Source organism: Pelobates fuscus, chromosome 9 (assembly GCF_036172605.1).
Source record: "Pelobates fuscus isolate aPelFus1 chromosome 9, aPelFus1.pri, whole genome shotgun sequence".
In the NCBI taxonomy this organism is placed as follows: Eukaryota; Metazoa; Chordata; class Amphibia; order Anura; family Pelobatidae; genus Pelobates; species Pelobates fuscus.
This window is the reverse complement of record NC_086325.1, coordinates 17,720,826-17,746,059: the sequence shown is the minus strand read 5'-3', so window position 1 is coordinate 17,746,059 and position 25,234 is coordinate 17,720,826. Positions and strand designations below refer to the sequence as shown.

Genomic DNA, 25,234 nt, shown 5'->3' with positions numbered 1-25,234 from the left:
GCCATGTGTGCGAGGTGATTGCTAGCTGTATATAATATATAGTGTATGTTGGCTGTGTGTCATGTGTGCGAGGTGATTGCAAGCTGTATATAATATATAGTGTATGTTGGCTGTGTGCCATGTGTGCGAGGTGATTGCTAGCTGTATATAATATATAGTGTATGTTGGCTGTGTGTCATGTGTGCGAGGTGATTGCTAGCTGTATATAATATATAGTGTATGTTGGCTGTGTGCCATGTGTGCGAGGTGATTGCTAGCTGTATATAATATATAGTGTATGTTGGCTGTGTGCCATGTGTGCGAGGTGATTGCAAGCTGTATATAATATATAGTGTATGTTGGCTGTGTGTCATGTGTGCGAGGTGATTGCTAGCTGTATATAATATATAGTGTATGTTGGCTGTGTGTCATGTGTGCGAGGTGATTGCTAGCTGTATATAATATATAGTGTATGTTGGCTGTGTGTCATGTGTGCGAGGTGATTGCTAGCTGTATATAATATATAGTGTATGTTGGCTGTGTGCCATGTGTGCGAGGTGATTGCTAGCTGTATATAATATATAGTGTATGTTGGCTGTGTGTCATGTGTGCGAGGTGATTGCTAGCTGTATATAATATATAGTGTATGTTGGCTGTGTGCCATGTGTGCGAGGTGATTGCTAGCTGTATATAATATATAGTGTATGTTGGCTGTGTGCCATGTGTGCGAGGTGATTGCAAGCTGTATATAATATATAGTGTATGTTGGCTGTGTGTCATGTGTGCGAGGTGATTGCTAGCTGTATATAATATATAGTGTATGTTGGCTGTGTGTCATGTGTGCGAGGTGATTGCTAGCTGTATATAATATATAGTGTATGTTGGCTGTGTGTCATGTGTGCGAGGTGATTGCTAGCTGTATATAATATATAGTGTATGTTGGCTGTGTGCCATGTGTGCGAGGTGATTGCTAGCTGTATATAATATATAGTGTATGTTGGCTGTGTGTCATGTGTGCGAGGTGATTGCTAGCTGTATATAATATATAGTGTATGTTGGCTGTGTGTCATGTGTGCGAGGTGATTGCTAGCTGTATATAATATATAGTGTATGTTGGCTGTGTGCCATGTGTGCGAGGTGATTGCTAGCTGTATATAATATATAGTGTATGTTGGCTGTGTGTCATGTGTGCGAGGTGATTGCTAGCTGTATATAATATATAGTGTATGTTGGCTGTGTGTCATGTGTGCGAGGTGATTGCAAGCTGTATATAATATATAGTGTATGTTGGCTGTGTGCCATGTGTGCGAGGTGATTGCTAGCTGTATATAATATATAGTGTATGTTGGCTGTGTGCCATGTGTGCGAGGTGATTGCTAGCTGTATATAATATATAGTGTATGTTGGCTGTGTGTCATGTGTGCAAGGTGATTGCTAGCTGTATATAATATATAGTGTATGTTGGCTGTGTGCCATGTGTGCGAGGTGATTGCTAGCTGTATATAATATATAGTGTATGTTGGCTGTGTGTCATGTGTGCGAGGTGATTGCTAGCTGTATATAATATATAGTGTATGATGGCTGTGTGTCATGTGTGCGAGGTGATTGCTAGCTGTATATAATATATAGTGTATGTTGGCTGTGTGTCATGTGTGCGAGGTGATTGCAAGCTGTATATAATATATAGTGTATGTCGGCTGTGTGTCATGTGTGCGAGGTGATTGCTAGCTGTATATAATATATAGTGTATGTCGGCTGTGTGTCATGTGTGCGAGGTGATTGCTAGCTGTATATAATATATAGTGTATGTTGGCTGTGTGTCATGTGTGCAAGGTGATTGCTAGCTGTATATAATATATAGTGTATGTTGGCTGTGTGCCATGTGTGCGAGGTGATTGCTAGCTGTATATAATATATAGTGTATGTTGGCTGTGTGTCATGTGTGCGAGGTGATTGCTAGCTGTATATAATATATAGTGTATGATGGCTGTGTGTCATGTGTGCGAGGTGATTGCTAGCTGTATATAATATATAGTGTATGTTGGCTGTGTGCCATGTGTGCGAGGTGATTGCTAGCTGTATATAATATATAGTGTATGTTGGCTGTGTGTCATGTGTGCGAGGTGATTGCTAGCTGTATATAATATATAGTGTATGTTGGCTGTGTGTCATGTGTGCGAGGTGATTGCAAGCTGTATATAATATATAGTGTATGTTGGCTGTGTGTCATGTGTGCGAGGTGATTGCTAGCTGTATATAATATATAGTGTATGTTGGCTGTGTGTCATGTGTGCGAGGTGATTGCTAGCTGTATATAATATATAGTGTATGTTGGCTGTGTGCCATGTGTGCGAGGTGATTGCTAGCTGTATATAATATATAGTGTATGTTGGCTGTGTGCCATGTGTGCGAGGTGATTGCTAGCTGTATATAATATATAGTGTATGTTGGCTGTGTGTCATGTGTGCGAGGTGATTTCTAGCTGTATATAATATATAGTGTAGGTTGGCTGTGTGTCATGTGTGCGAGGTGATTGCAAGCTGTATATAATATATAGTGTATGTTGGCTGTGTGTCATGTGTGCGAGGTGATTGCAAGCTGTATATAATATATAGTGTATGTTTCTGATGTGTGTGTGTGTGTTGGCTGTAGGTCATATGTGTGTATAATTTAAAGGAACACTGTAGGGTCAGGAATACAAGCAAGATCGTCACTTCTGATGATCTCAGCCAAGGAGGCGTGGTGAGGGAGGAGTCAAACACCCTGCTGGCCAATCAGCATCTCCTTGAATCAATGCACCTCTATGGGGAAAGTTCAGGGTCTCCATGCAACCCAATCTACTTGTCCCAGTTGGGACTTTAATGGCCATCATTGTGACTATCACTAGGAAGCAATGTAAACACTGCCGTTTCTCTAAAAAGGCAGTGTTTGCAAGAAAAAGCCTGCAGGGATAGGGTATAGACTACGATGTAGTTGTTCTGGTGACTATATAGTGTCCCCTTAAGTTAAAAGAAGGAAATAACTAGAGAAATATTCCAGTGAGTTTACATGGGGCTCTAGAAGTTCTGGACTACATCTCCCTTGATGCTTTGCCAGCATTATAGCTATGAGAGAATTATGGGAGATGTAGAAGGGTGCCTTGTTGCTGGTGCATTGCCCATGCTGCAGTTAGTAACCTTTCATTGTTTATCCACACTTTGCAAGAAATGGGAGTTATCAGAGTAGAGGCTCAGTCAATCCACAGTGACATGTCCATATCCTGAATCCCTGTCTGAGCACTCTCTGACATCACAGCATGTTATACAAACAGGCATTTCATTTCTTCTCTCACCAGCACAAATAGTTTTTTGGATCCAACCTTCAGAAATCCGATCACAGCACCGCGGCCCGCTCTGGAGAACACACAGAACAAGATATAAATGAATCGGAATGGTATCTTAAGGGTAAACTTACAGAAAGGTATTTTGATATTTTCTACCATATATTGAGCGGTACTTTTAAAGTTATAGTGATTCCTTTAGAGCAAAATATATTGTGATTTTTGGTTAATTGCCTCCCCTCCAATTGTGTTCCCGGTCTATTCTACAGGCAGCAGTTGGTCTGTCTAACTGTTTGGATCGGTGGCAGCAGTCCTATATGCACTGCTTCGATGGGGCACTCACCCTCGCTCACTGACAATATGGAGGGAGGAATATAAACCTGATACTTTTTACAATGGAGCAACACGACTACCAAGGGAAATACAGGGCACACATATCCCAAAGAGGAGAAACGCAATATCGATCTTCAGTGTTACAGCAAAGCACATGGTTAAACGGAACATTCTGCTGGTTTCTGGAGCGGGTTATAAATAAAAATGAGCAATAATCTAGAAATGATGTGAAGCAGGGTCTCACGTTTTGGGGGTGCAGTCCTTGAGAATGTACAGGTGATGCTTGTTTGACTGCATACGAGAGGCACTGGTTATAGGAGCAGGTAAACGCTGGGCCTGGAACAAAAAGAGCAGTGGGGATCAGGAGAGTGGAATTTATAGGTCCCCGCTGATATTTGATATGGCAGAGTTCTACTGACACCTAGGGGTCACTCTGCATATTGCACTTAGACAAGTCGTGAATAAATTGAGATTATTATTATTATCGCCTTTTATATAGCACCAACAGATTCCATAGCGCTATGGTTACTCCAAACATCATGACCATTTTAGTGATTGGAAGTAGTCATGGTGGTAGGGGTCAGTATGGGCAGCGTTTCTGATTTAGGTAGCCTAGAACTCTGTTTCAGGTCGACATATCAATCCTTTGCAAAATTACATCTGTCGTCAGTGAGCTGGCAACAGACATAACGAGCTTCTACCTTGCAGGCAGCACGCCAACAAAGGGAATCCATGCTCTCCCCTCCCTCTCTTATTCACACTCCTGCTTCCCTCCCTGGCTCAGAGAGCAAGCATATACGCTGAGCCAGTGAAATTGTCCAATCAAATGCTTCTCTGTGAGAAGCATTTGATTGGACCTCCCGTGGCCCTTGGTGATGTTGGATGGGGGTATTTGAAGCAGCACATGGCACAGAATTTCAGGTGGGTTTTTCCATGTTTTAAAAGGGGGGAACCTAGCTAGGGCATGCTAAATTAAAAATCACATTTAGTAAAAAGGGATAGAGTAACCCCTTAAAGGGAAACACCAGTGCCAGGAAAACGATCTGTTTTCCTGGCACTGCAGGATTCCTCTCCCTCCCACCCCCCAGTTGCTGAAGGGGTGAAAACCCCTTCAGTGACTTACCAGAGGCAGCGACATGTCACACGTCGCTGCTTCCTCCTCCCCCGCCGCTCCTCCTTCTGCATTACGTCGGCCGGTGGGCGAGACTGATCTCGCCCGCCGGCCGAGGAGACCTAATGCGCATGCGCGGCAATGCCGCGCATGCGCATTAGCGCACCCCATAGGAAAGCATTGAAAATGAATTTCAATGCTTCCCTATGGGGAATAGAGCGACGCTGGAGGTCCTCACACAGCGTGAGGACGTCCAGCGACGCTCTAGCACAGAAAACCTGTGCTAGAAACCAGGAAGTTCCCTCTAGTGGCTGTCTAATAGACAGCCACTAGGGGAGGACTTAACCCTGCAAGGTAATTATTGCAGTTTATAAAAAACTGCAATAATTACACTTGCAGGGTTAGGAGTAGTGGGAGTTGGCACCCAGACCACTCCAATGAGCAGAAGTGGTCTGGGTGCCTGGAGTGTCCCTTTAAGAAGAATCCACTTTGGGAACAAAAATTCAACATTACAGCTAGCATTTTATGTATAGCACAGTTCTACTGACACCCAGTGGTCATTCTGTGAATTACAAATAAGATATTCTTTTTAATATAGCACAGTTCTACTGACACCCAGTGGTCATTCTGTGAATTACAAATAGGATATTATTTTTAATATAGCACAGTCGTACTGACACCCAGTGGTCATTCTGTGAATTACAAATAAGATATTCTTTTTAATATAGCAAATTTCTACTGACACCCAGTGGTCATTCTGTGAATTACAAATAAGATATTATTTTTATATAGCACAGTTCTACTGGCACTTGTTTGGGTATTCAGCAATGTCTGCTAAATAAGATCAAAATGATTAGATTTCCGCTAGATTTGCAAATCCAGTCACAATTTGGTAATTTAAGCTGTATTGGCACATCCCATTGTACAGCGCTACAGAATTTGCTGGCGCTATATAAATAATATAAATAATAATCTTGTTCATTATTTCTTAACTGTGAACACTCAGCCGAATTTACCGTCAGATTGTGGGTAATTCTGTTGAATCTGAGCATTTGGTTGTATGTTTAATCATTTGATACTACACTAAAATTCGAATGAATTTGCTTTGCAATATCTTGCCATTGGTAAATCTTGTGAATGTTGTGATTTTGCATTTAACGTGCCCCTAGACTGTCATGGATTTTGCTAATCCGGATGAGGGGCATTCAGAGTGTTCGATCTCGCAGGATTATTCACGAAAGTGAGAATTCAAATTGAATTGCAAATTTCAGGTCAGAATAGAAGAAATGGAAATATTCTCAGTTTTATTCAACGACCCTGGCCTTTGAAATTCACTTTGAATTCTCACTTTAGTAAGTAACCCTGTAAGCATTTAGAATCACATAGTCTGATCGGCACAGTTCACACATTCTATGTATTACACACTGCATGTTTCGTAGTGTATAGCACAGTTGATTATTCACTCTTGGCCTGGCTTATACATTAGAATTATAAACCATGGGGTTACATTTTTCAAGGTAAAATACACAGACATAAACATTATTACCTTGGCTGACAATTTTCCAATCTCATCTATAACAGTAACAATTTGTTTCTGGGCCTCTCCGCTGTGAAAAAAAATAGAAACATTATAACATTGGACGCCCATATGTTTGTTTAAAACTGCTTGTTGCTTATTTAAACATGATCAAGGATTTTGGTTCGGGGAGGCTATTATTTACATCATCTACATGTTAAAAGTGGAGTAAATTCTGGAGTGAATTTATCCCACAGAAAACTGATCTGTTAACAGCAAACAATCCACTGATTGGATCGCATATGGAGATCCTACAATCACTGCAATGTGGGCCATCAGCTTCTAGGTGCAGATCGATATATGCTGAAGGACAGCTCCACGAAGGTGACTCAAACTAGACAGCACCATGAGGCTGCCATCTGCTGGTAAAGATAAGAAAATGCTAAATTGCCCCATTATAAAGAAAAAGAATTAGAAGAAATGAGTGTAACATAAGACAGAGAGGGAGGAAGGAACGACATGTGGATAAAGGGGTGCAAAGGCACCCAGAGTTCACACACATTGGCCGTCTATACAAAAACAAACTGTTCACACATATTGTTCTTTGAAAAAGAATTGCTAAAATATTTTATACAATTACATGAAAACAAATGAATAAAACTGCTTGGACAGCAGTGTCATGCAAGTCTTCTCCTAACTGAAACTACTTCCAGGGCTGGGCAGGCGATAACACTGAGGTCATCTAATGAGCAGGATTGGCTGAACCAGTTTCAGCTACTTCCTGGTCTGGGCAGAGCTCAGTGCAGCATCGGCAAGTCATGGGGGGTTGCAGCAAATGCAGGAACTATCTTTCTCAGCTGAACACTTGCTGGTAGAGATATAGATATATATATATACACACACACTGCTCAAAAAAATAAAGGGAACACAAAAATAACGCATCCTAGATCTGAATGAATTAAATATTCTCCTGAAATACTTTGTTCTTTACATAGTTGAATGTGCTGACAACAAAATCACACAAAAAAAAAATGGAAATCAAATTTTTCAACCCATGGAGGTCTGGATTTGGAGTCACACTCAAAATTAAAGTGGAAAAGCACACTACAGGCTGATCCAACTTTGATGTAATGTCCTTAAAACAAGTCAAAAGGAGGCTCAGTAGTGTGTATGGCCTCCACGTGCCTGTATGACCTCCCTACAACGCCTGTGCATGCTCCTGATGAGGTGGCGGATGGTCTCCTGAGGGATCTCCTCCCAGACCTGGACTAAAGCATCTGCCAACTCCTGGACAGTCTGTGGTGCAACGTGACGTTGGTGGATGGAGCGAGACATGATGTCCCAGATGTGCTGAATTGGATTCAGGTCTGGTGAATGGGCGGGCCAGTCCATAGCATCAATGCCTTCGTCTTGCAGGAACTGCTGACACACTCCAGCCACATGAGGTCTAGCATTGTCTTGCATTAGGAGGAACCCAGGGACTACCACATCAGCAAATGGGTATCTAAGGATCTCATCTCGGTACCTAATGGCAGTCAGGCTACCTCTGGCGAGCACATGGAGGGCTGTGCGGCCCCCCCAAAGAAATGCCACCCCACACCATTACTGACCCACTGCCAAACCTGTCATGCTGGAGGATGTTGCAGGCAGCAGAACGTTCTCCACGGCGTCTCCAGACTCTGTCATGTCTGTCACATGTGCTCAGTGTGAACCTGCTTTCATCTGTGAAGAGCACAGGGCACCAGTGGAGCATTTGCCAATTTTGGTGTTCTCTGGCAAATGCCAAACGTCCTGCATGGTGTTGGCTGTAAGCACAACCCCCACCTGTGGACGTCGGGCCCTCATAGAGTCTGTTTCTGACCGTTTGAACAGACACATGCAACAGGTAGCGGTCCTGCTGCTGGGTTGTTGCCCTCCGACGGCCTCCTCTACGTCTCCTGATGTACTGGCCTGTCTCCTGGTATCGCCTCCATGCTCTGGACACTACGCTGACAGACACAGCAAACCTTCTTGCCACAGCTCTCATTGATGTGCCATCCTGCATGAGCTGCACTACCTGAGCCACTTGTGTGGGTTGTAGACTCCGTCTCATGCTACCACTAGAGTGAAAGCACCGCCAGCATTCGAAAGTGACCAAAACATCAGCCAGGAAGCATAGGAACTGAGAAGTGGTCTGTGGTCACCACCTGCATAACCACTCCTTTATTGGGGGGTGTCTTGCTAATTGCCTATAATTTCCACCTGTTGTCTATCCCATTTGCACAACAGCATGTGAAACTGATTGTCACTCAGTGTTGCTTCCTAAGTGGACAGTTTGATTTCACAGAAGTGTGATTGACTTGGAGTTACATTGTGTTGTTCAAGTGTTCCCTTTATATATATACACACACACATATAAGTTTATATCAAAGAAAAAAGTTAAAGTTATAAAACATTCCCTTGTTCTGAAATGTTGTACTTTATAAACATCACAACTCTAAAAAGAAAAATAAGAATCTTCCTGTTGGCCCACACCTCCCCCCTCTGTCAGTCCCTACATTGGCTTCCTGTCAGCCCACACCTCCCCCCTCTGTCAGTCCCTACATTGGCTTCCTGTCCGCCCACACCTCCCCCCTCTGTCAGTCCCTACATTGGCTTCCTGTCCGCCCACACCTCCCCCCTCTGTCAGTCCCTACATTGGCTTCCTGTCCGCCCACACCTCCCCCCTCTGTCAGTCCCTACATTGGCTTCCTGTCCGCCCACACCTCCCCCCTCTGTCAGTCCCTACATTGGCTTCCTGTCCGCCCACACCTCCCCCCTCTGTCAGTCCCTACATTGGCTTCCTGTAAGATATAGGACTCACTTTAAGATCCTGTTACTAGCTTACAAATCTCTACACAATGCTGCTCCGACCTACTTATCCTCACTAATACACAAATATGTCCCATCTAGGCCACTACGCTCTACCGGAGTCCTACGTCTAACCTCTGTTACTCGCCTTAAAGACTTCTCTAGGGCTGCACCGTTCCTATGGAATGCCCTTCCCCTCTCTGTTAGACTTCCACCCAATCTACTGCTTCAAAAAATCTTTGAGAACTTACTTCTTTAGAAAAGCATATCAATTAAACTGTGAACAGCTGTCTCTCTCCGCACCCTGATTCCTCTCCTGCAACTGTCCTCAAAACAAAACACTAAGCCCTCAATGAACACTATCCTAGCAAAATACTTTTCTACCCTACCCTTAGTGTCACTATACCCACTCCCTCAAGCATGTAAACACACTGAGCAGGCCCTCAATCCCTCTGTTACTGTGTCACTATGCCCCACTCCCTCTAGCATGTAAGCTCACTGAGCAGGCCCTCAATCCCTCTGTTACTGTGTCACTATACCCCACTCCCTCTAGCATGTAAGCTCACTGAGCAGGGCCCCCAATCCCTCTGTTACTGTGTCACTATACCCCACTCCCTCAAGCATGTAAACTCACTGAGCAGGCCCTCAATCCCTCTGTTACTGTGTCACTATACCTTGAGCAGGGCCCTCAATCCCTCTGTTACTGTGTCACTATACCCCACTCCCTCTAACATGTAAACTCACTGAGCAGGGCCCTCAATCCATTTGTTACTGTGTCACTATACCCCACTTCCTCTAGCATGTAAACTCACTGAGCAGGGCCTCAATCCCTCTGTACCTGTGTCACTATACCCCACTTCCTCTAGCATGTAAACTCACTGAGCAGGGCCTCAATCCCTCTGTTACTGTGTCACTATACTCCACTTCCTCTAGCATGTAAACTCACTGAGCAGGGCCTCAATCCCTCTGTTACTGTGTCACTATACCCCACTCCCTCTAGCATGTAAGCTCACTGAGCAGGCCCTCAATCCCTCTGTTACTGTGTCACTATACCCCACTCCCTCTAGCATGTAAGCTCACTGAGCAGGGCCCCCAATCCCTCTGTTACTGTGTCACTATACCCCACTCCCTCAAGCATGTAAACTCACTGAGCAGGCCCTCAATCCCTCTGTTACTGTGTCACTATACCTTGAGCAGGGCCCTCAATCCCTCTGTTACTGTGTCACTATACCCCACTCCCTCTAACATGTAAACTCACTGAGCAGGGCCCTCAATCCATTTGTTACTGTGTCACTATACCCCACTTCCTCTAGCATGTAAACTCACTGAGCAGGGCCTCAATCCCTCTGTTACTGTGTCACTATACCCCACTTCCTCTAGCATGTAAACTCACTGAGCAGGGCCTCAATCCCTCTGTTACTGTGTCACTATACTCCACTTCCTCTAGCATGTAAACTCACTGAGCAGGGCCTCAATCCCTCTGTTACTGTGTCACTATACCCCACTCCCTCTAGCATGTAAGCTCACTGAGCAGGCCCTCAATCCCTCTGTTACTGTGTCACTATACCCCACTCCCTCTAGCATGTAAGCTCACTGAGCAGGGCCCCCAATCCCTCTGTTACTGTGTCACTATACCCCACTCCCTCAAGCATGTAAACTCACTGAGCAGGCCCTCAATCCCTCTGTTACTGTGTCACTATACCTTGAGCAGGGCCCTCAATCCCTCTGTTACTGTGTCACTATACCCCACTCCCTCTAACATGTAAACTCACTGAGCAGGGCCCTCAATCCATTTGTTACTGTGTCACTATACCCCACTTCCTCTAGCATGTAAACTCACTGAGCAGGGCCTCAATCCCTCTGTTACTGTGTCACTATACCCCACTTCCTCTAGCATGTAAACTCACTGAGCAGGGCCTCAATCCCTCTGTTACTGTGTCACTATACTCCACTTCCTCTAGCATGTAAACTCACTGAGCAGGGCCTCAATCCCTCTGTTACTGTGTCACTATACCCCACTCCCTCTAGCATGTAAGCTCACTGAGCAGGCCCTCAATCCCTCTGTTACTGTGTCACTATACCCCACTCCCTCTAGCATGTAAGCTCACTGAGCAGGGCCCTCAATCCCTCTGTTACTGTGTCACTATACCCCACTCCCTCTAGCATGTAAACTCACTGAGCAGGGCCCTCAATCCCTCTGTTCCTGTGTCACTATACCCCATTCCCTCTAGCATGTAAGCTCACTGAGCAGGGCCTCAATCCCTCTGTTACTGTGTCACTATACCCCACTCCCTCTAACATGTAAACTTACTGAGCAGGGCCCTCAATCCCTCTGTTCCTGTGCGTCCAACTTGTCTGGTTACAAATACATGTCTGTTAGTCCACCAATTCTAAATAATAATAATAATAATAATAATAATAATAACAACAACAACAGACTTGCAATGATATTTACCAATGCCAAGGCATGTTTGGGGCTATATTTTTCAAATTGGTTATAAACCCATCCCAACTGATAAAAAGACTCCTAAATGATTGGAGACAACATGACACCGATTGGTCAAGTCTTCAAATTTTCTATCTTAATAAATGCTTGGTCAGTTTGATCCATACGCTAGAGCAGGCAAGAAAGCTGATATATGTTCAAAAACATGCACATGGCAACAGTCAACCTGACTGGATGTTAAACAAAATCTGGTTTATTAGTAAGATCGGACTATGGCTATTATAGCTAGTCTGTGGCGCAGTTGCAGACTACGTTGGCCATGATGTACAGCAATGCCAATGTCCGCCATTTTCCTATACTGATAAAGCATTGAGGTAAACCAATACGTGTAAGAAGAGCAGTGCATCCTGATATTTGTATATACATACCTAGAGATCAGAGGTCTCCGTGATGGGTTGAGAGTGCAGTCCAGCTTTGTGATTGGCTCCAAGAAGATTTTGTGAACATCAAAGTCAAACTCCATGATTGCGACAGAGTGGGGTGGTAAAGGAAAGTGCTGGAGTGAGTGCGTCCCTGTTGAATTATTCCTGCTTTACTCTGTTGATCCCGCAGAGTAACACAACGGTCTCATCCGTCACTTCACCTATGTGCATAGTTGTGTGTCCCCTCTCTGTGTACTGCACGATATGAATACGTAATGGGGAAAAAACATTACAGAAAATTCCGAATGCTAGTATTGTTTTAATGTTATTCATACAGGATTCATGTACATTTATACTATATATAAACTCCTAGTAATGTATAGTGTCACATGCTGTGTGCATAGAGTGTAGGATAATCACTAGCTGCAGGATGTATGCATGGTGTCCATATAGACTCCTAGTAACGTATAGTGTCACATGCTGTGTGCATAGAGTGTAGGATAATTACCAGCTGCAGGGTGTATGCATGGTCTCCATATAGACTCCTAGTAATGTAGTGTCACATGCTGTGTGCATAGAGTGTAGGATAATTACTAGCTGCAGGATGTACGCATGGTCTCCATATAGACTCCTAGTAATGTATAGTGTCACATGCTGTGTGCATAGAGTGTAGGATAATCACTAGCTGCAGGATGTATGCATGGTCTCCATATAGACTCCTAGTAATGTATAGTGTCACATGCTGTGTGCATAGAGTGTAGGATAATTACTAGCTGCAGGTTGTATGCATGGTCTCCATATAGACTCCTAGTAATGTATAGTGTCACATGCTGTGTGCATAGAGTGTAGGATAATTACCAGCTGCAGGATGTATGCATGGTCTCCATATAGACTCCTAGTAATGTATAGTGTCACATGCTGTGTGCATAGAGTGTAGGATAATTACTAGCTGCAGGATGTATGCATGGTCTCCATATAGACTCCTAGCAATGTATAGTGTCACATGCTGTGTGCATAGAGTGTAGGATAATTACTAGCTGCAGGATGTATGCATGGTCTCCATATAGACTCCTAGTAATGTATAGTGTCACATGCTGTGTGCATAGAGTGTAGGATAATTACTAGCTGCAGGATGTATGCATGGTCTCCATATAGACTCCTAGTAATGTATAGTGTCACATGCTGTGTGCATAGAGTGTAGGATAATTACCAGCTGCAGGATGTATGCATGGTCTCCATATAGACTCCTAGTAATGTATAGTGTCACATGCTGTGTGCATAGAGTGTAGGATAATTACTAGCTGCAGGATGTATGCATGGTCTCCATATAGACTCCTAGCAATGTATAGTGTCACATGCTGTGTGCATAGAGTGTAGGATAATTACCAGCTGCAGGATGTATGCATGGTCTCCATATAGACTCCTAGTAATGTATAGTGTCACATGCTGTGTGCATAGAGTGTAGGATAATTACTAGCTGCAGGTTGTATGCATGGTCTCCATATAGACTCCTAGTAATGTATAGTGTCACATGCTGTGTGCATAGAGTGTAGGATAATTACTAGCTGCAGGATGTATGCATGGTCTCCATATAGACTCCTAGTAATGTATAGTGTCACATGCTGTGTGCATAGAGTGTAGGATAATTACCAGCTGCAGGATGTATGCATGGTCTCCATATAGACTCCTAGCAATGTATACTGTTATATGCTGTGTGTATGATTTGTATTGTCTGGATATAACTAAATATATAGGGTTACAGGTTACTGAATTCAAATGGTTACAGTTTTTCAATACAGGGTGTATTGTATAGTTTGGATGTATACATGGTTACAGTTATTACACGCAGGGTGTATGTATAGTATGGGTGTCAGTATATAAAGTTACAGTTATTACATGCAGGGTGTCAGTATATATACTATTCGTTATTACATGCAGGGTATCAGTAATATATATAATATTAGTTATTACATACAGGGTGTCAGTGTATATAATATATAATATTAGTTATTACATGCAGGGTGTCAGTATATAATATTACAGATATTACATGCAGGATGTCAGTATATATAATATATAATGTTAGTTATTACATAGAGGGTGTCCGTATATGTAGCTGGCAATACCCTTGACCTAATCTTCACTTATGCATGTACAGTATCTAATATCTGCAACACTCCATATCCACTCTCTGATCACCACCTCTTATCATTTGCTCTCGCGTACCCCCTCACCCAACAACCTCAGCCTAACCCCCCTCAACTCAGGAGGGACCTTAATTCTCTTGATCTCCAATAGTTGTCAGCTGACATTGATTCACAATCTGCCTTGAACACTGCAGCGCCACTCCAAACAAGCACCTCGAGGAGGACCCGCCCCCAACCATGGCATACTAAATCAACGCGCTACCTGCAAAGATGCTCCCGTTGTGCTGAACGCTCCTGGAGGAAGTCTCGTACCCAATCAGACTTTCTCCATTATAGATTCATATTGTGTTCATACAGTGCAGCCCTTGCCCTTGCCAAACAGTCCTATTTTTCCACTCTCATTAGTTCATGTTCCCACAACCCCAGGCGTCTCTTTGACACCTTTAATTCTCTTCTTCGCCCTGCTGTGGCCACCCCCAAAACTAACCTTACTGCTGATAACTTTGCATGTTACTTCACTGACAAGATTGAACAGCTAAGGAAAGAATTCTCCCCTCCTTGCCTTTCTGTTTCTCAATCACACTTAGATCATGCCTTTCCTACCCTTCAGACATTCTCCCCGGCTACTGACCAAGAGGTGGCTGCTCTTCTTTGCTCCTCTCGCCCCACCACTTGCCCGCTTGATCCTGTCCCATCTCACCTTATCAGATCTCTCTCCACTTGTCTCGTGCCTTCTCTAACACACATCTTCAACTGCTCACTCTCTTCTGGCATCGTCCCTGCTGACCCTAAACATGCCAGTGTAGTACCTATACTAAAAAAAACATCCCTCGACCCATCCACCCTCTCTAACTCCCGTCCCATATCCCTGCTCCCTTTTTCCTCAAAGCTTCTGGAAAGACTTGTCTTTACCCGTGTGTCTCATTTCCTCAATTCCAACTCTCTCCTTGACCCCCTTCATTCTGGCTTCCGCCCTCTCCACTCTACGGAGACTGCCCTTATCAAAGTTACTAACGACCTAATCGCAGCTAAATCCAAAGGCCACTACTCCATACTAATTCTTCTTGACCTCTCAGCGGCCTTTGACACCGTTGATCATGCTCTCCTTCTTCAAACTCTTCAATCGCTTGGTCTCTGTGACTCTGTCCTCTCGTGGTTTTCCTCTCATCTCTCCCAACGCTCATTCAGTGTCTCCTTTTCTAATGATACCTCCTCCCCTCGCCCTGTCTCGGTTGGAGTCCCCCAATGCTCCGTCCTTGGTCCCCTTCTATTTTCCCTTTATACTGCCTCTCTTGGCAAACTTATTACCTCTTTTGGATTCCACTACCACCTGTACGCTGATGATAACCAGCTATATCTCTCCTCCCCGGACCTCTCCCCTGCCGTCCTGCAATGTGTCACTGCTTGCCTTTCTTCCATCTCTGACTCCCGCTTTCTGAAACTCAATCTCTCAAAAACTGAGCTCCTTGTCTTTCCTCCTCCTAATACTGATCCTCCTCTTCTGCTCTCCCTTCAAGTTTGTGGTACCAACATCAGTCCATCCTTGCAAGCGCGCTGTCTTGGCGTCATACTTGACTCTGGTCTCACCTTTGAGCCTCACATCCAGCATGTTGCCAAATCCTGTAGATTCCATCTTAAAAACATAGCCCGCATCCGCCCATTTCTTGCACCAGATACTACCAAGGAGCTTGTCCATGCTCTAGTAATTTCCTGCATGGATTATTGTAACCCTCTCCTGATTGGTCTTCCCAATAGCCGTACTGCACCCCTACAGTCCGTAATGAACGCTGCTGCTAGATCGATTTTCCTTTCTAGTCGTTTCTCTCACACCTCACCCCTCTGCCAGTCCTTACATTGGCTTCCTGTATGCTATAGGAGTCAATTCAAGGTACTAACTCACACCTATAAAGCACTGAACAACTCTAGCCCCTCTTATATCTCCTCACAGATCCATAGGTATGTCCCTTCTCGGTCTCTCCGCTCTGCCCGTGACCACCTCCTGTCCGTTGTCCGCACTCGTACGGCCAACTTGCGCTTGCAGGACTTCTCGCGGGCGGCTCCCTTCCTATGGAATAGCCTGCCTACCGCCATCAGACTCTCACCTAGTCTTGCATCTTTTAAGAAGTGCCTTAAAACCCATCTCTTTAGGAAAGCTTATGGCCTCCAAGACTAACCCCTACCTCACATACCTGTCTCTTGCCCTCTCCTAAAGGGCAGCCCACCTTATTTGATTGCAAATTCCTGTCCTAATGTGTTTTACACCCCACCTCCTATAGAATGTAAGCTCGATTGAGCAGGGTCCTCTTCAACCTATTGTTCCTGTAAGTTTATTTGTAATTGTCCTATTTATAGTTAAATCCCCTCTCATAATATTGTAAAGCGCTAAGGAATCTGTTGGCGCTATATAAATGGCAATAATAATAATAATAATAGTATATATAATATATAATGTTAGTTATTACATACAGGGTATTAGTGTATGTAATAGTTATTACATGCAGGGTGTCAGTATATAATATTGCAGTTATTACATGCAGGGTGTCAGTATATGTAATATTAGTTATTATATGCAGGGTGTCAGTATATAATATTACAGTTATTACATGCAGGGTGTTAGTGTATATAATATATAATATTAGTTATTATATACAGGGTGTCAGTATATATAATATTAGTTATTACATGCATGGTGTCAGTATGTAATATTACAGTTATTACATGCATGTGTCAGTATGTAATATTACAGTTATTACATGCGGGGTGTCAGTATATAATATTACAGTTATTACAGGCAAGGTGTCAGTATATATAATGTTAGTAATTACATGCAAAGTGTCAGTATATATAATATTAGTTATTACATGCAGGGTGTCAGTATATAATATTACAGATATTACATACAGGGTGTCAGTGTATAAAATATTAGTTATAACATACAGGGTGTCAGTATAAATATGATATAATATTAGTTATTACATGCAGGGTGTCAGTATATAATATTACAGATATTACATTCAGGGTGTCAGTATATATAATATTAGTTATTACATGCAGGGTGTCAGTATATATAATATTAGTTATTACATGCAGGGTGTCAGTATATATAATATTAGTTATTACATGCAGGGTGTCAGTGTATATAATATTAGTTATTACATACAGGGTGTCAGTGTATAATGTTAGTTATTACATGCAGGGTGTCAGTGTATATAATATATAATATTAGTTATTACATACAGGGTGTCAGTATATATAATATTAGTTATTACATACAGGGTGTCAGTATATAATATTACAGTTATTACATGCAGGGTATCAGTAATATATATAATATTAGTTATTACATACAGGGTGTCAGTGTATATAATATATAATATTAGTTATTACATGCAGGGTGTCAGTATATAATGTTAGTTATTACATGCAGGGTGTCAGTGTATATAATATATAATATTAGTTATTACATACAGGGTGTCAGTGTATATAATATTAGTTATTACATGCATGGTGTCAGTATGTAATATTACAGTTATTACATGCGGGGTGTCAGTAAATAATATTACAGTTATTACAGGCAAGGTGTCAGTATATATAATGTTAGTTATTACATGCAAAGTGTCAGTATATATAATATTAGTTATTACATGCAGGGTGTCAGTATATAATATTACAGATATTACATACAGGGTGTCAGTATATAAAATATTAGTTATAACATACAGGGTGTCAGTATAAATATTATATAATATTAGTTATTACATGCAGGGTGTCAGTATATAATATTACAGTTATTACATACAGGGTGTCAGTATATATATATATATATATATATATATAATATATTACTTATTAAATGCAGGGTGTCAGTATATATAATATTAGTTATTACATGCAGGGTGTCAGTATATATAATATTAGTTATTACATGCAGGGTGTCAGTATATATATATATATATATATATATATATAATATTAGTTATTACATGCAGGGTGTCAGTATATATAATATTACAGTTATTACGTACAGGGTGTCAGTATATATATATAATATTAGTTATTACATGCAAAGTGTCAGTATATATAATATTAGTTATTACATGCAGGGTGTCAGTATATAATATTACAGATATTACATACAGGGTGTCAGTATATAAAATATTAGTTATAACATACAGGGTGTCAGTATAAATATTATATAATATTAGTTATTACATGCAGGGTGTCAGTATATAATATTACAGTTATTACATACAGGGTGTCAGTATATATATATATATATATAATATTACTTATTAAATGCAGGGTGTCAGTATATATAATATTAGTTATTACATGCAGGGTGTCAGTATACATAATATTAGTTATTACATGCAGGGTGTCAGTATATAATATTACAGTTATTACATGCAGGGTGTCAATATATATATATATATACATATATATAATAGTTATTACATGCAGGGTGTCAGTATATATATATATATAATATTAGTTATTACATGCAGGGTGTCAGTATAATATTACAGTTATTACATGCAGGGTGTCAGTATATATAATATTACTTATTACATACAGGGTGTCAGTATATAATATTACAGTTATTACATGCAGGGTGTCAGTATATAATATTACAGTTATTACGTACAGGGTGTCAGTATATATATATATAATATTAGTTATTACATGCAGGGTGTCAGTATATATAATATTAGTTATTACATGCAGGGTGTCAGTATATATATATATATATATATATAATATTAGTTATTACATGCAGAGTGTCAGTATATATAATATTACAGTTATTACGTACAGGGTGTCAGTATATATATATAATATTAGTTATTACATGCAGGGTGTCAGTATATATAATATTAGTTATTACATGCAGGGTGTCAGTATATAATGTTACAGTTATTACATACAGGGTGTCAGTGTATATAATATATAATATTAGTTATTACATGCAGGGTGTCCGTATATATATAATATTAGTTATTACATGCAGGGTGTCCGTATATAATATATAATGTTACAGTTATTACATGCAGGGTGTCAGTATATATAATATATAATATTAGTTATTACATGCAGGGTGTCAGTATATAATATATACTGTTACAGTTATTACATGCAGGGTGTCAGTATATAATATGTACTGTTACAGTTATTACATGCAGGGTGTCAGTGTATATAATATATAATATTAGTTATCACATGCAGGGTGTCAGTATATAATATATACTGTTACAGTTATTACATGCAGGGTGTCAGTGTATATAATATATAATATTAGTTATTACATGCAGGGTGTCAGTATATAATATATACTGTTACAGTTATTACATGAAGGGTGTCAGTGTATATAATATATAATATTAGTTATTACATGCAGGGTGTCAGTATATAATATATACTGTTACAGTTATTACATGCAGGGTGTCAGTATATAATATGTACTGTTACAGTTATTACATGCAGGGTGTCAGTGTATATAATACATAATGTTACAGTTATTACATACAGGGTGTCAGTATATATAATATATAATATTAGTTATTACATGCAGGGTGTCAGTATATATAATATATAATGTTACAGTTATTACATGCAGGGTGTCAGTATATATAATATATCATGTTACAGTTATTACATACAGGGTGTCAGTATATATAATATATAATGTTAGTTATTACATGCAGGGTGTCAGTATATAATATATAATGTTAGTTATTACATACAGGGTGTCAGTATATATAATATATAATGTTACAGTTATTACATGCAGGGTGTCAGTGTATATAATATATAATATTAGTTATTACATGCAGGGTGTCAGTATATAATATATAATGTTACATTTATTACATGCAGGGTGTCAGTATATATAATATATAATGTTACAGTTATTACATGCAGGGTGTCAGTGTATATAATATATAATATTAGTTATTACATGCAGGGTGTCAGTATAGAATATATAATGTTACAGTTATTACATGCAGGGTGTCAGTGTATATAATATATAATATTAGTTATTACATGCAGGGTGTCAGTATAGAATATATAATGTTACAGTTATTACATGCAGGGTGTCAGTATATATAATATATAATGTTACAGTTATTACATACAGGGTGTCAGTATATATAATATTAGTTATTACATGCAGGGTGTCAGTATATATAATATATAATGTTACAGTTATTACATACAGGGTGTCAGTGTATATAATATATAATATTAGTTATTACATGCAGGGTGTCAGTATATATAATATATAATGTTACAGTTATTACATGCAGGGTGTCAGTATATATAATATATAATGTTACAGTTATTACATACAGGGTGTCAGTGTATATAATATATAATATTAGTTATTACATGCAGGGTGTCAGTATATATAATATATAATGTTACAGTTATTACATGCAGGGTGTCAGTATATATAATATATAATGTTACAGTTATTACATACAGGGTGTCAGTGTATATAATATATAATGTTACAGTTATTACATACAGGGTGTCAGTATATATAATATATAATGTTACAGTTATTACATGCAGGGTGTCAGTATATATAATATATAATGTTACAGTTATTACATACAGGGTGTCAGTATATATAATATATAATGTTACAGTTATTACATGCAGGGTGTCAGTGTATATAATATATAATATTAGTTATTACATGCAGGGTGTCAGTATATAATATATATAATGTTACAGTTATTACATGCAGGGTGTCAGTATATATAATATATAATGTTACAGTTATTACATACAGGGTGTCAGTATATATAATATTAGTTATTACATGCAGGGTGTCAGTATATATAATATATAATGTTACAGTTATTACATACAGGGTGTCAGTGTATATAATATATAATGTTACAGTTATTACATGCAGGGTGTCAGTATATATAATATATAATGTTACAGTTATTACATACAGGGTGTCAGTGTATATAATATATAATGTTACAGTTATTACATACAGGGTGTCAGTGTATATAATATATAATGTTACAGTTATTACATGCAGGGTGTCAGTATATATAATATATAATGTTACAGTTATTACATGCAGGGTGTCAGTGTATATAATACATAATGTTACAGTTATTACATGCAGGGTGTCAGTATATATAATATATAATGTTACAGTTATTACATGCAGGGTGTCAGTGTATATAATATATAATGTTACAGTTATTACATGCAGGGTGTCAGTGTATATAATATATAATGTTACAGTTATTACATGCAGGGTGTCAGTATATATAATATATAATGTTACAGTTATTACATGCAGGGTGTCAGTATATATAATATATAATGTTACAGTTATTACATGCAGGGTGTCAGTATATATAATATATAATGTTACAGTTATTACATGCAGGGTGTCAGTGTATATAATATATAATGTTACAGTTATTACATGCAGGGTGTCAGTATATATAATATATAATGTTATAGTTATTACATGCAGGGTGTCAGTATATATAATATATAATGTTACAGTTATTACATGCAGGGTGTCAGTATATATAATATATAATGTTACAGTTATTACATGCAGGGTGTCAGTGTATATAATATATAATGTTACAGTTATTACATGCAGGGTGTCAGTATATATAATATATAATGTTACAGTTATTACATACAGGGTGTCAGTGTATATAATATATAATATTAGTTATTACATGCAGGGTGTCAGTATATATAATATATAATGTTACAGTTATTACATGCAGGGTGTCAGTATATATAATATATAATGTTACAGTTATTACATACAGGGTGTCAGTGTATATAATATATAATATTAGTTATTACATGCAGGGTGTCAGTATATATAATATATAATGTTACAGTTATTACATGCAGGGTGTCAGTATATATAATATATAATGTTACAGTTATTACATACAGGGTGTCAGTGTATATAATATATAATATTAGTTATTACATGCAGGGTGTCAGTATATATAATATATAATGTTACAGTTATTACATGCAGGGTGTCAGTATATATAATATATAATGTTACAGTTATTACATACAGGGTGTCAGTGTATATAATATATAATATTAGTTATTACATGCAGGGTGTCAGTATATATAATATATAATGTTACAGTTATTACATGCAGGGTGTCAGTATATATAATATATAATGTTACAGTTATTACATGCAGGGTGTCAGTGTATATAATATATAATGTTACAGTTATTACATGCAGGGTGTCAGTATATATAATATATAATGTTATAGTTATTACATGCAGGGTGTCAGTATATATAATATATAATGTTACAGTTATTACATGCAGGGTGTCAGTATATATAATATATAATGTTACAGTTATTACATGCAGGGTGTCAGTGTATATAATATATAATGTTACAGTTATTACATGCAGGGTGTCAGTATATATAATATATAATGTTACAGTTATTACATACAGGGTGTCAGTGTATATAATATATAATATTAGTTATTACATGCAGGGTGTCAGTATATATAATATATAATGTTACAGTTATTACATGCAGGGTGTCAGTATATATAATATATAATGTTACAGTTATTACATACAGGGTGTCAGTGTATATAATATATAATATTAGTTATTACATGCAGGGTGTCAGTATATATAATATATAATGTTACAGTTATTACATGCAGGGTGTCAGTATATATAATATATAATGTTACAGTTATTACATACAGGGTGTCAGTGTATATAATATATAATATTAGTTATTACATGCAGGGTGTCAGTATATATAATATATAATGTTACAGTTATTACATGCAGGGTGTCAGTATATATAATATATAATGTTACAGTTATTACATACAGGGTGTCAGTGTATATAATATATAATATTAGTTATTACATGCAGGGTGTCAGTATATATAATATATAATGTTACAGTTATTACATGCAGGGTGTCAGTATATATAATGTTACAGTTATTACATACAGGGTGTCAGTGTATATAATATATAATGTTACAGTTATTACATACAGGGTGTCAGTATATATAATATATAATATTAGTTATTACATACAGGGTGTCAGTATATATAATATATAATGTTACAGTTATTACATGCAGGGTGTCAGTATATATAATATATAATGTTACAGTTATTACATGCAGGGTGTCAGTGTATATAATATATAATATTAGTTATTACATGCAGGGTGTCAGTATATAATATATATAATGTTACAGTTATTACATGCAGGGTGTCAGTATATATAATATATAATGTTACAGTTATTACATACAGGGTGTCAGTATATATAATATTAGTTATTACATGCAGGGTGTCAGTATATATAATATATAATGTTACAGTTATTACATACAGGGTGTCAGTGTATATAATATATAATGTTACAGTTATTACATGCAGGGTGTCAGTATATATAATATATAATGTTACAGTTATTACATACAGGGTGTCAGTGTATATAATATATAATGTTACAGTTATTACATACAGGGTGTCAGTGTATATAATATTACAGTTATTACATGCAGGGTGTCAGTATATATAATATATAATGTTACAGTTATTACATGCAGGGTGTCAGTGTATATAATACATAATGTTACAGTTATTACATGCAGGGTGTCAGTATATATAATATATAATGTTACAGTTATTACATGCAGGGTGTCAGTGTATATAATATATAATGTTACAGTTATTACATGCAGGGTGTCAGTATATATAATATATAATGTTACAGTTATTACATGCAGGGTGTCAGTATATATAATATATAATGTTACAGTTATTACATGCAGGGTGTCAGTATATATAATATATAATGTTACAGTTATTACATGCAGGGTGTCAGTATATATAATATATAATGTTACAGTTATTACATGCAGGGTGTCAGTGTATATAATATATAATGTTACAGTTATTACATGCAGGGTGTCAGTATATATAATATATAATGTTACAGTTATTACATGCAGGGTGTCAGTGTATATAATATATAATGTTACAGTTATTACATGCAGGGTGTCAGTATATATAATATATAATGTTACAGTTATTACATGCAGGGTGTCAGTATATATAATATATAATGTTACAGTTATTACATGCAGGGTGTCAGTGTATATAATATATAATGTTACAGTTATTACATGCAGGGTGTCAGTATATATAATATATAATGTTACAGTTATTACATGCAGGGTGTCAGTATATATAATATATAATGTTATAGTTATTACATGCAGGGTGTCAGTATATATAATATATAATGTTACAGTTATTACATGCAGGGTGTCAGTATATATAATATATAATGTTACAGTTATTACATGCAGGGTGTCAGTATATATAATATATAATGTTACAGTTATTACATGCAGGGTGTCAGTATATATAATATATAATGTTACAGTTATTACATGCAGGGTGTCAGTGTATATAATATATAATGTTACAGTTATTACATGCAGGGTGTCAGTATATATAATATATAATGTTACAGTTATTACATGCAGGGTGTCAGTGTATATAATATATAATATTAGTTATTACTATTTCCGGTTATTACATGCACAGAGTAAGGAGATTATCTGCAGTGCGCGTCCCCGCGGTCTCCTCCGAGCTGCCGCCTGCCTCCCGGTGCGCGCTCCCGAGACAATAGGAACCGGCGCGAGACCAGGCTGCGAAATGGGTGCGGCCTCGTGACATCACCTGTGACCAATCAGCGAGCGGGCGACCTCTTCCTCCTAGCAACCGCTTCCCTAGATACAGCGGAATGCCGTGTCTGATTGGCTGCGTGAGAGAGCGAGGCCGTGATATGAAGGCCACGCCTTTTTCATACCAAGTTATGCTTTAAAAATAGCCACACCTCCTCCAAGGGTACGCCCTTAGCAACAGGGAAGGCTCTAGTGAAACTGTCCAGGCCTTCCTTAGCAACAAACCATCCAATAGCTTCTAATAGGGACATTACCTATAAAATGGGAATGGAAGTATTATCTCATACCTCCCAAGTGTCCCTGTTTAGGAGGGCAGTCCCTATTTAAGCCCAAGTCCCTCTTTTTTAGGAGCTCCATATTGT

At 38.6% G+C, this 25,234-nt stretch overlaps 1 protein-coding gene across 2 annotated transcripts in view; it reads right to left on the bottom strand.

The window, feature by feature from the left end:
* Positions 1–24,850, bottom strand: part of ATAT1 (alpha tubulin acetyltransferase 1) — a 45,935-nt gene extending 21,085 nt beyond the window's left edge. Inside the window, exons 1-5 of one of the 2 annotated variants that reach the window (XM_063431330.1) lie at positions 24,709–24,850; positions 11,962–12,210; positions 6,289–6,349; positions 3,876–3,967; positions 3,311–3,371 (exon numbers count right to left, since the gene is read on the bottom strand). In XM_063431330.1, the coding sequence (XP_063287400.1) occupies positions 3,311–3,371; positions 3,876–3,967; positions 6,289–6,349; positions 11,962–12,056 (309 nt within the window). In that variant the 5' untranslated portion in view covers positions 12,057–12,210; positions 24,709–24,850. The remainder of the gene's footprint in view (positions 1–3,310; positions 3,372–3,875; positions 3,968–6,288; positions 6,350–11,961; positions 12,211–24,708) is intronic. The other variant, XM_063431328.1, reaches the window with a different exon arrangement.
* Positions 24,851–25,234: the final 384 nt, after the last annotated feature.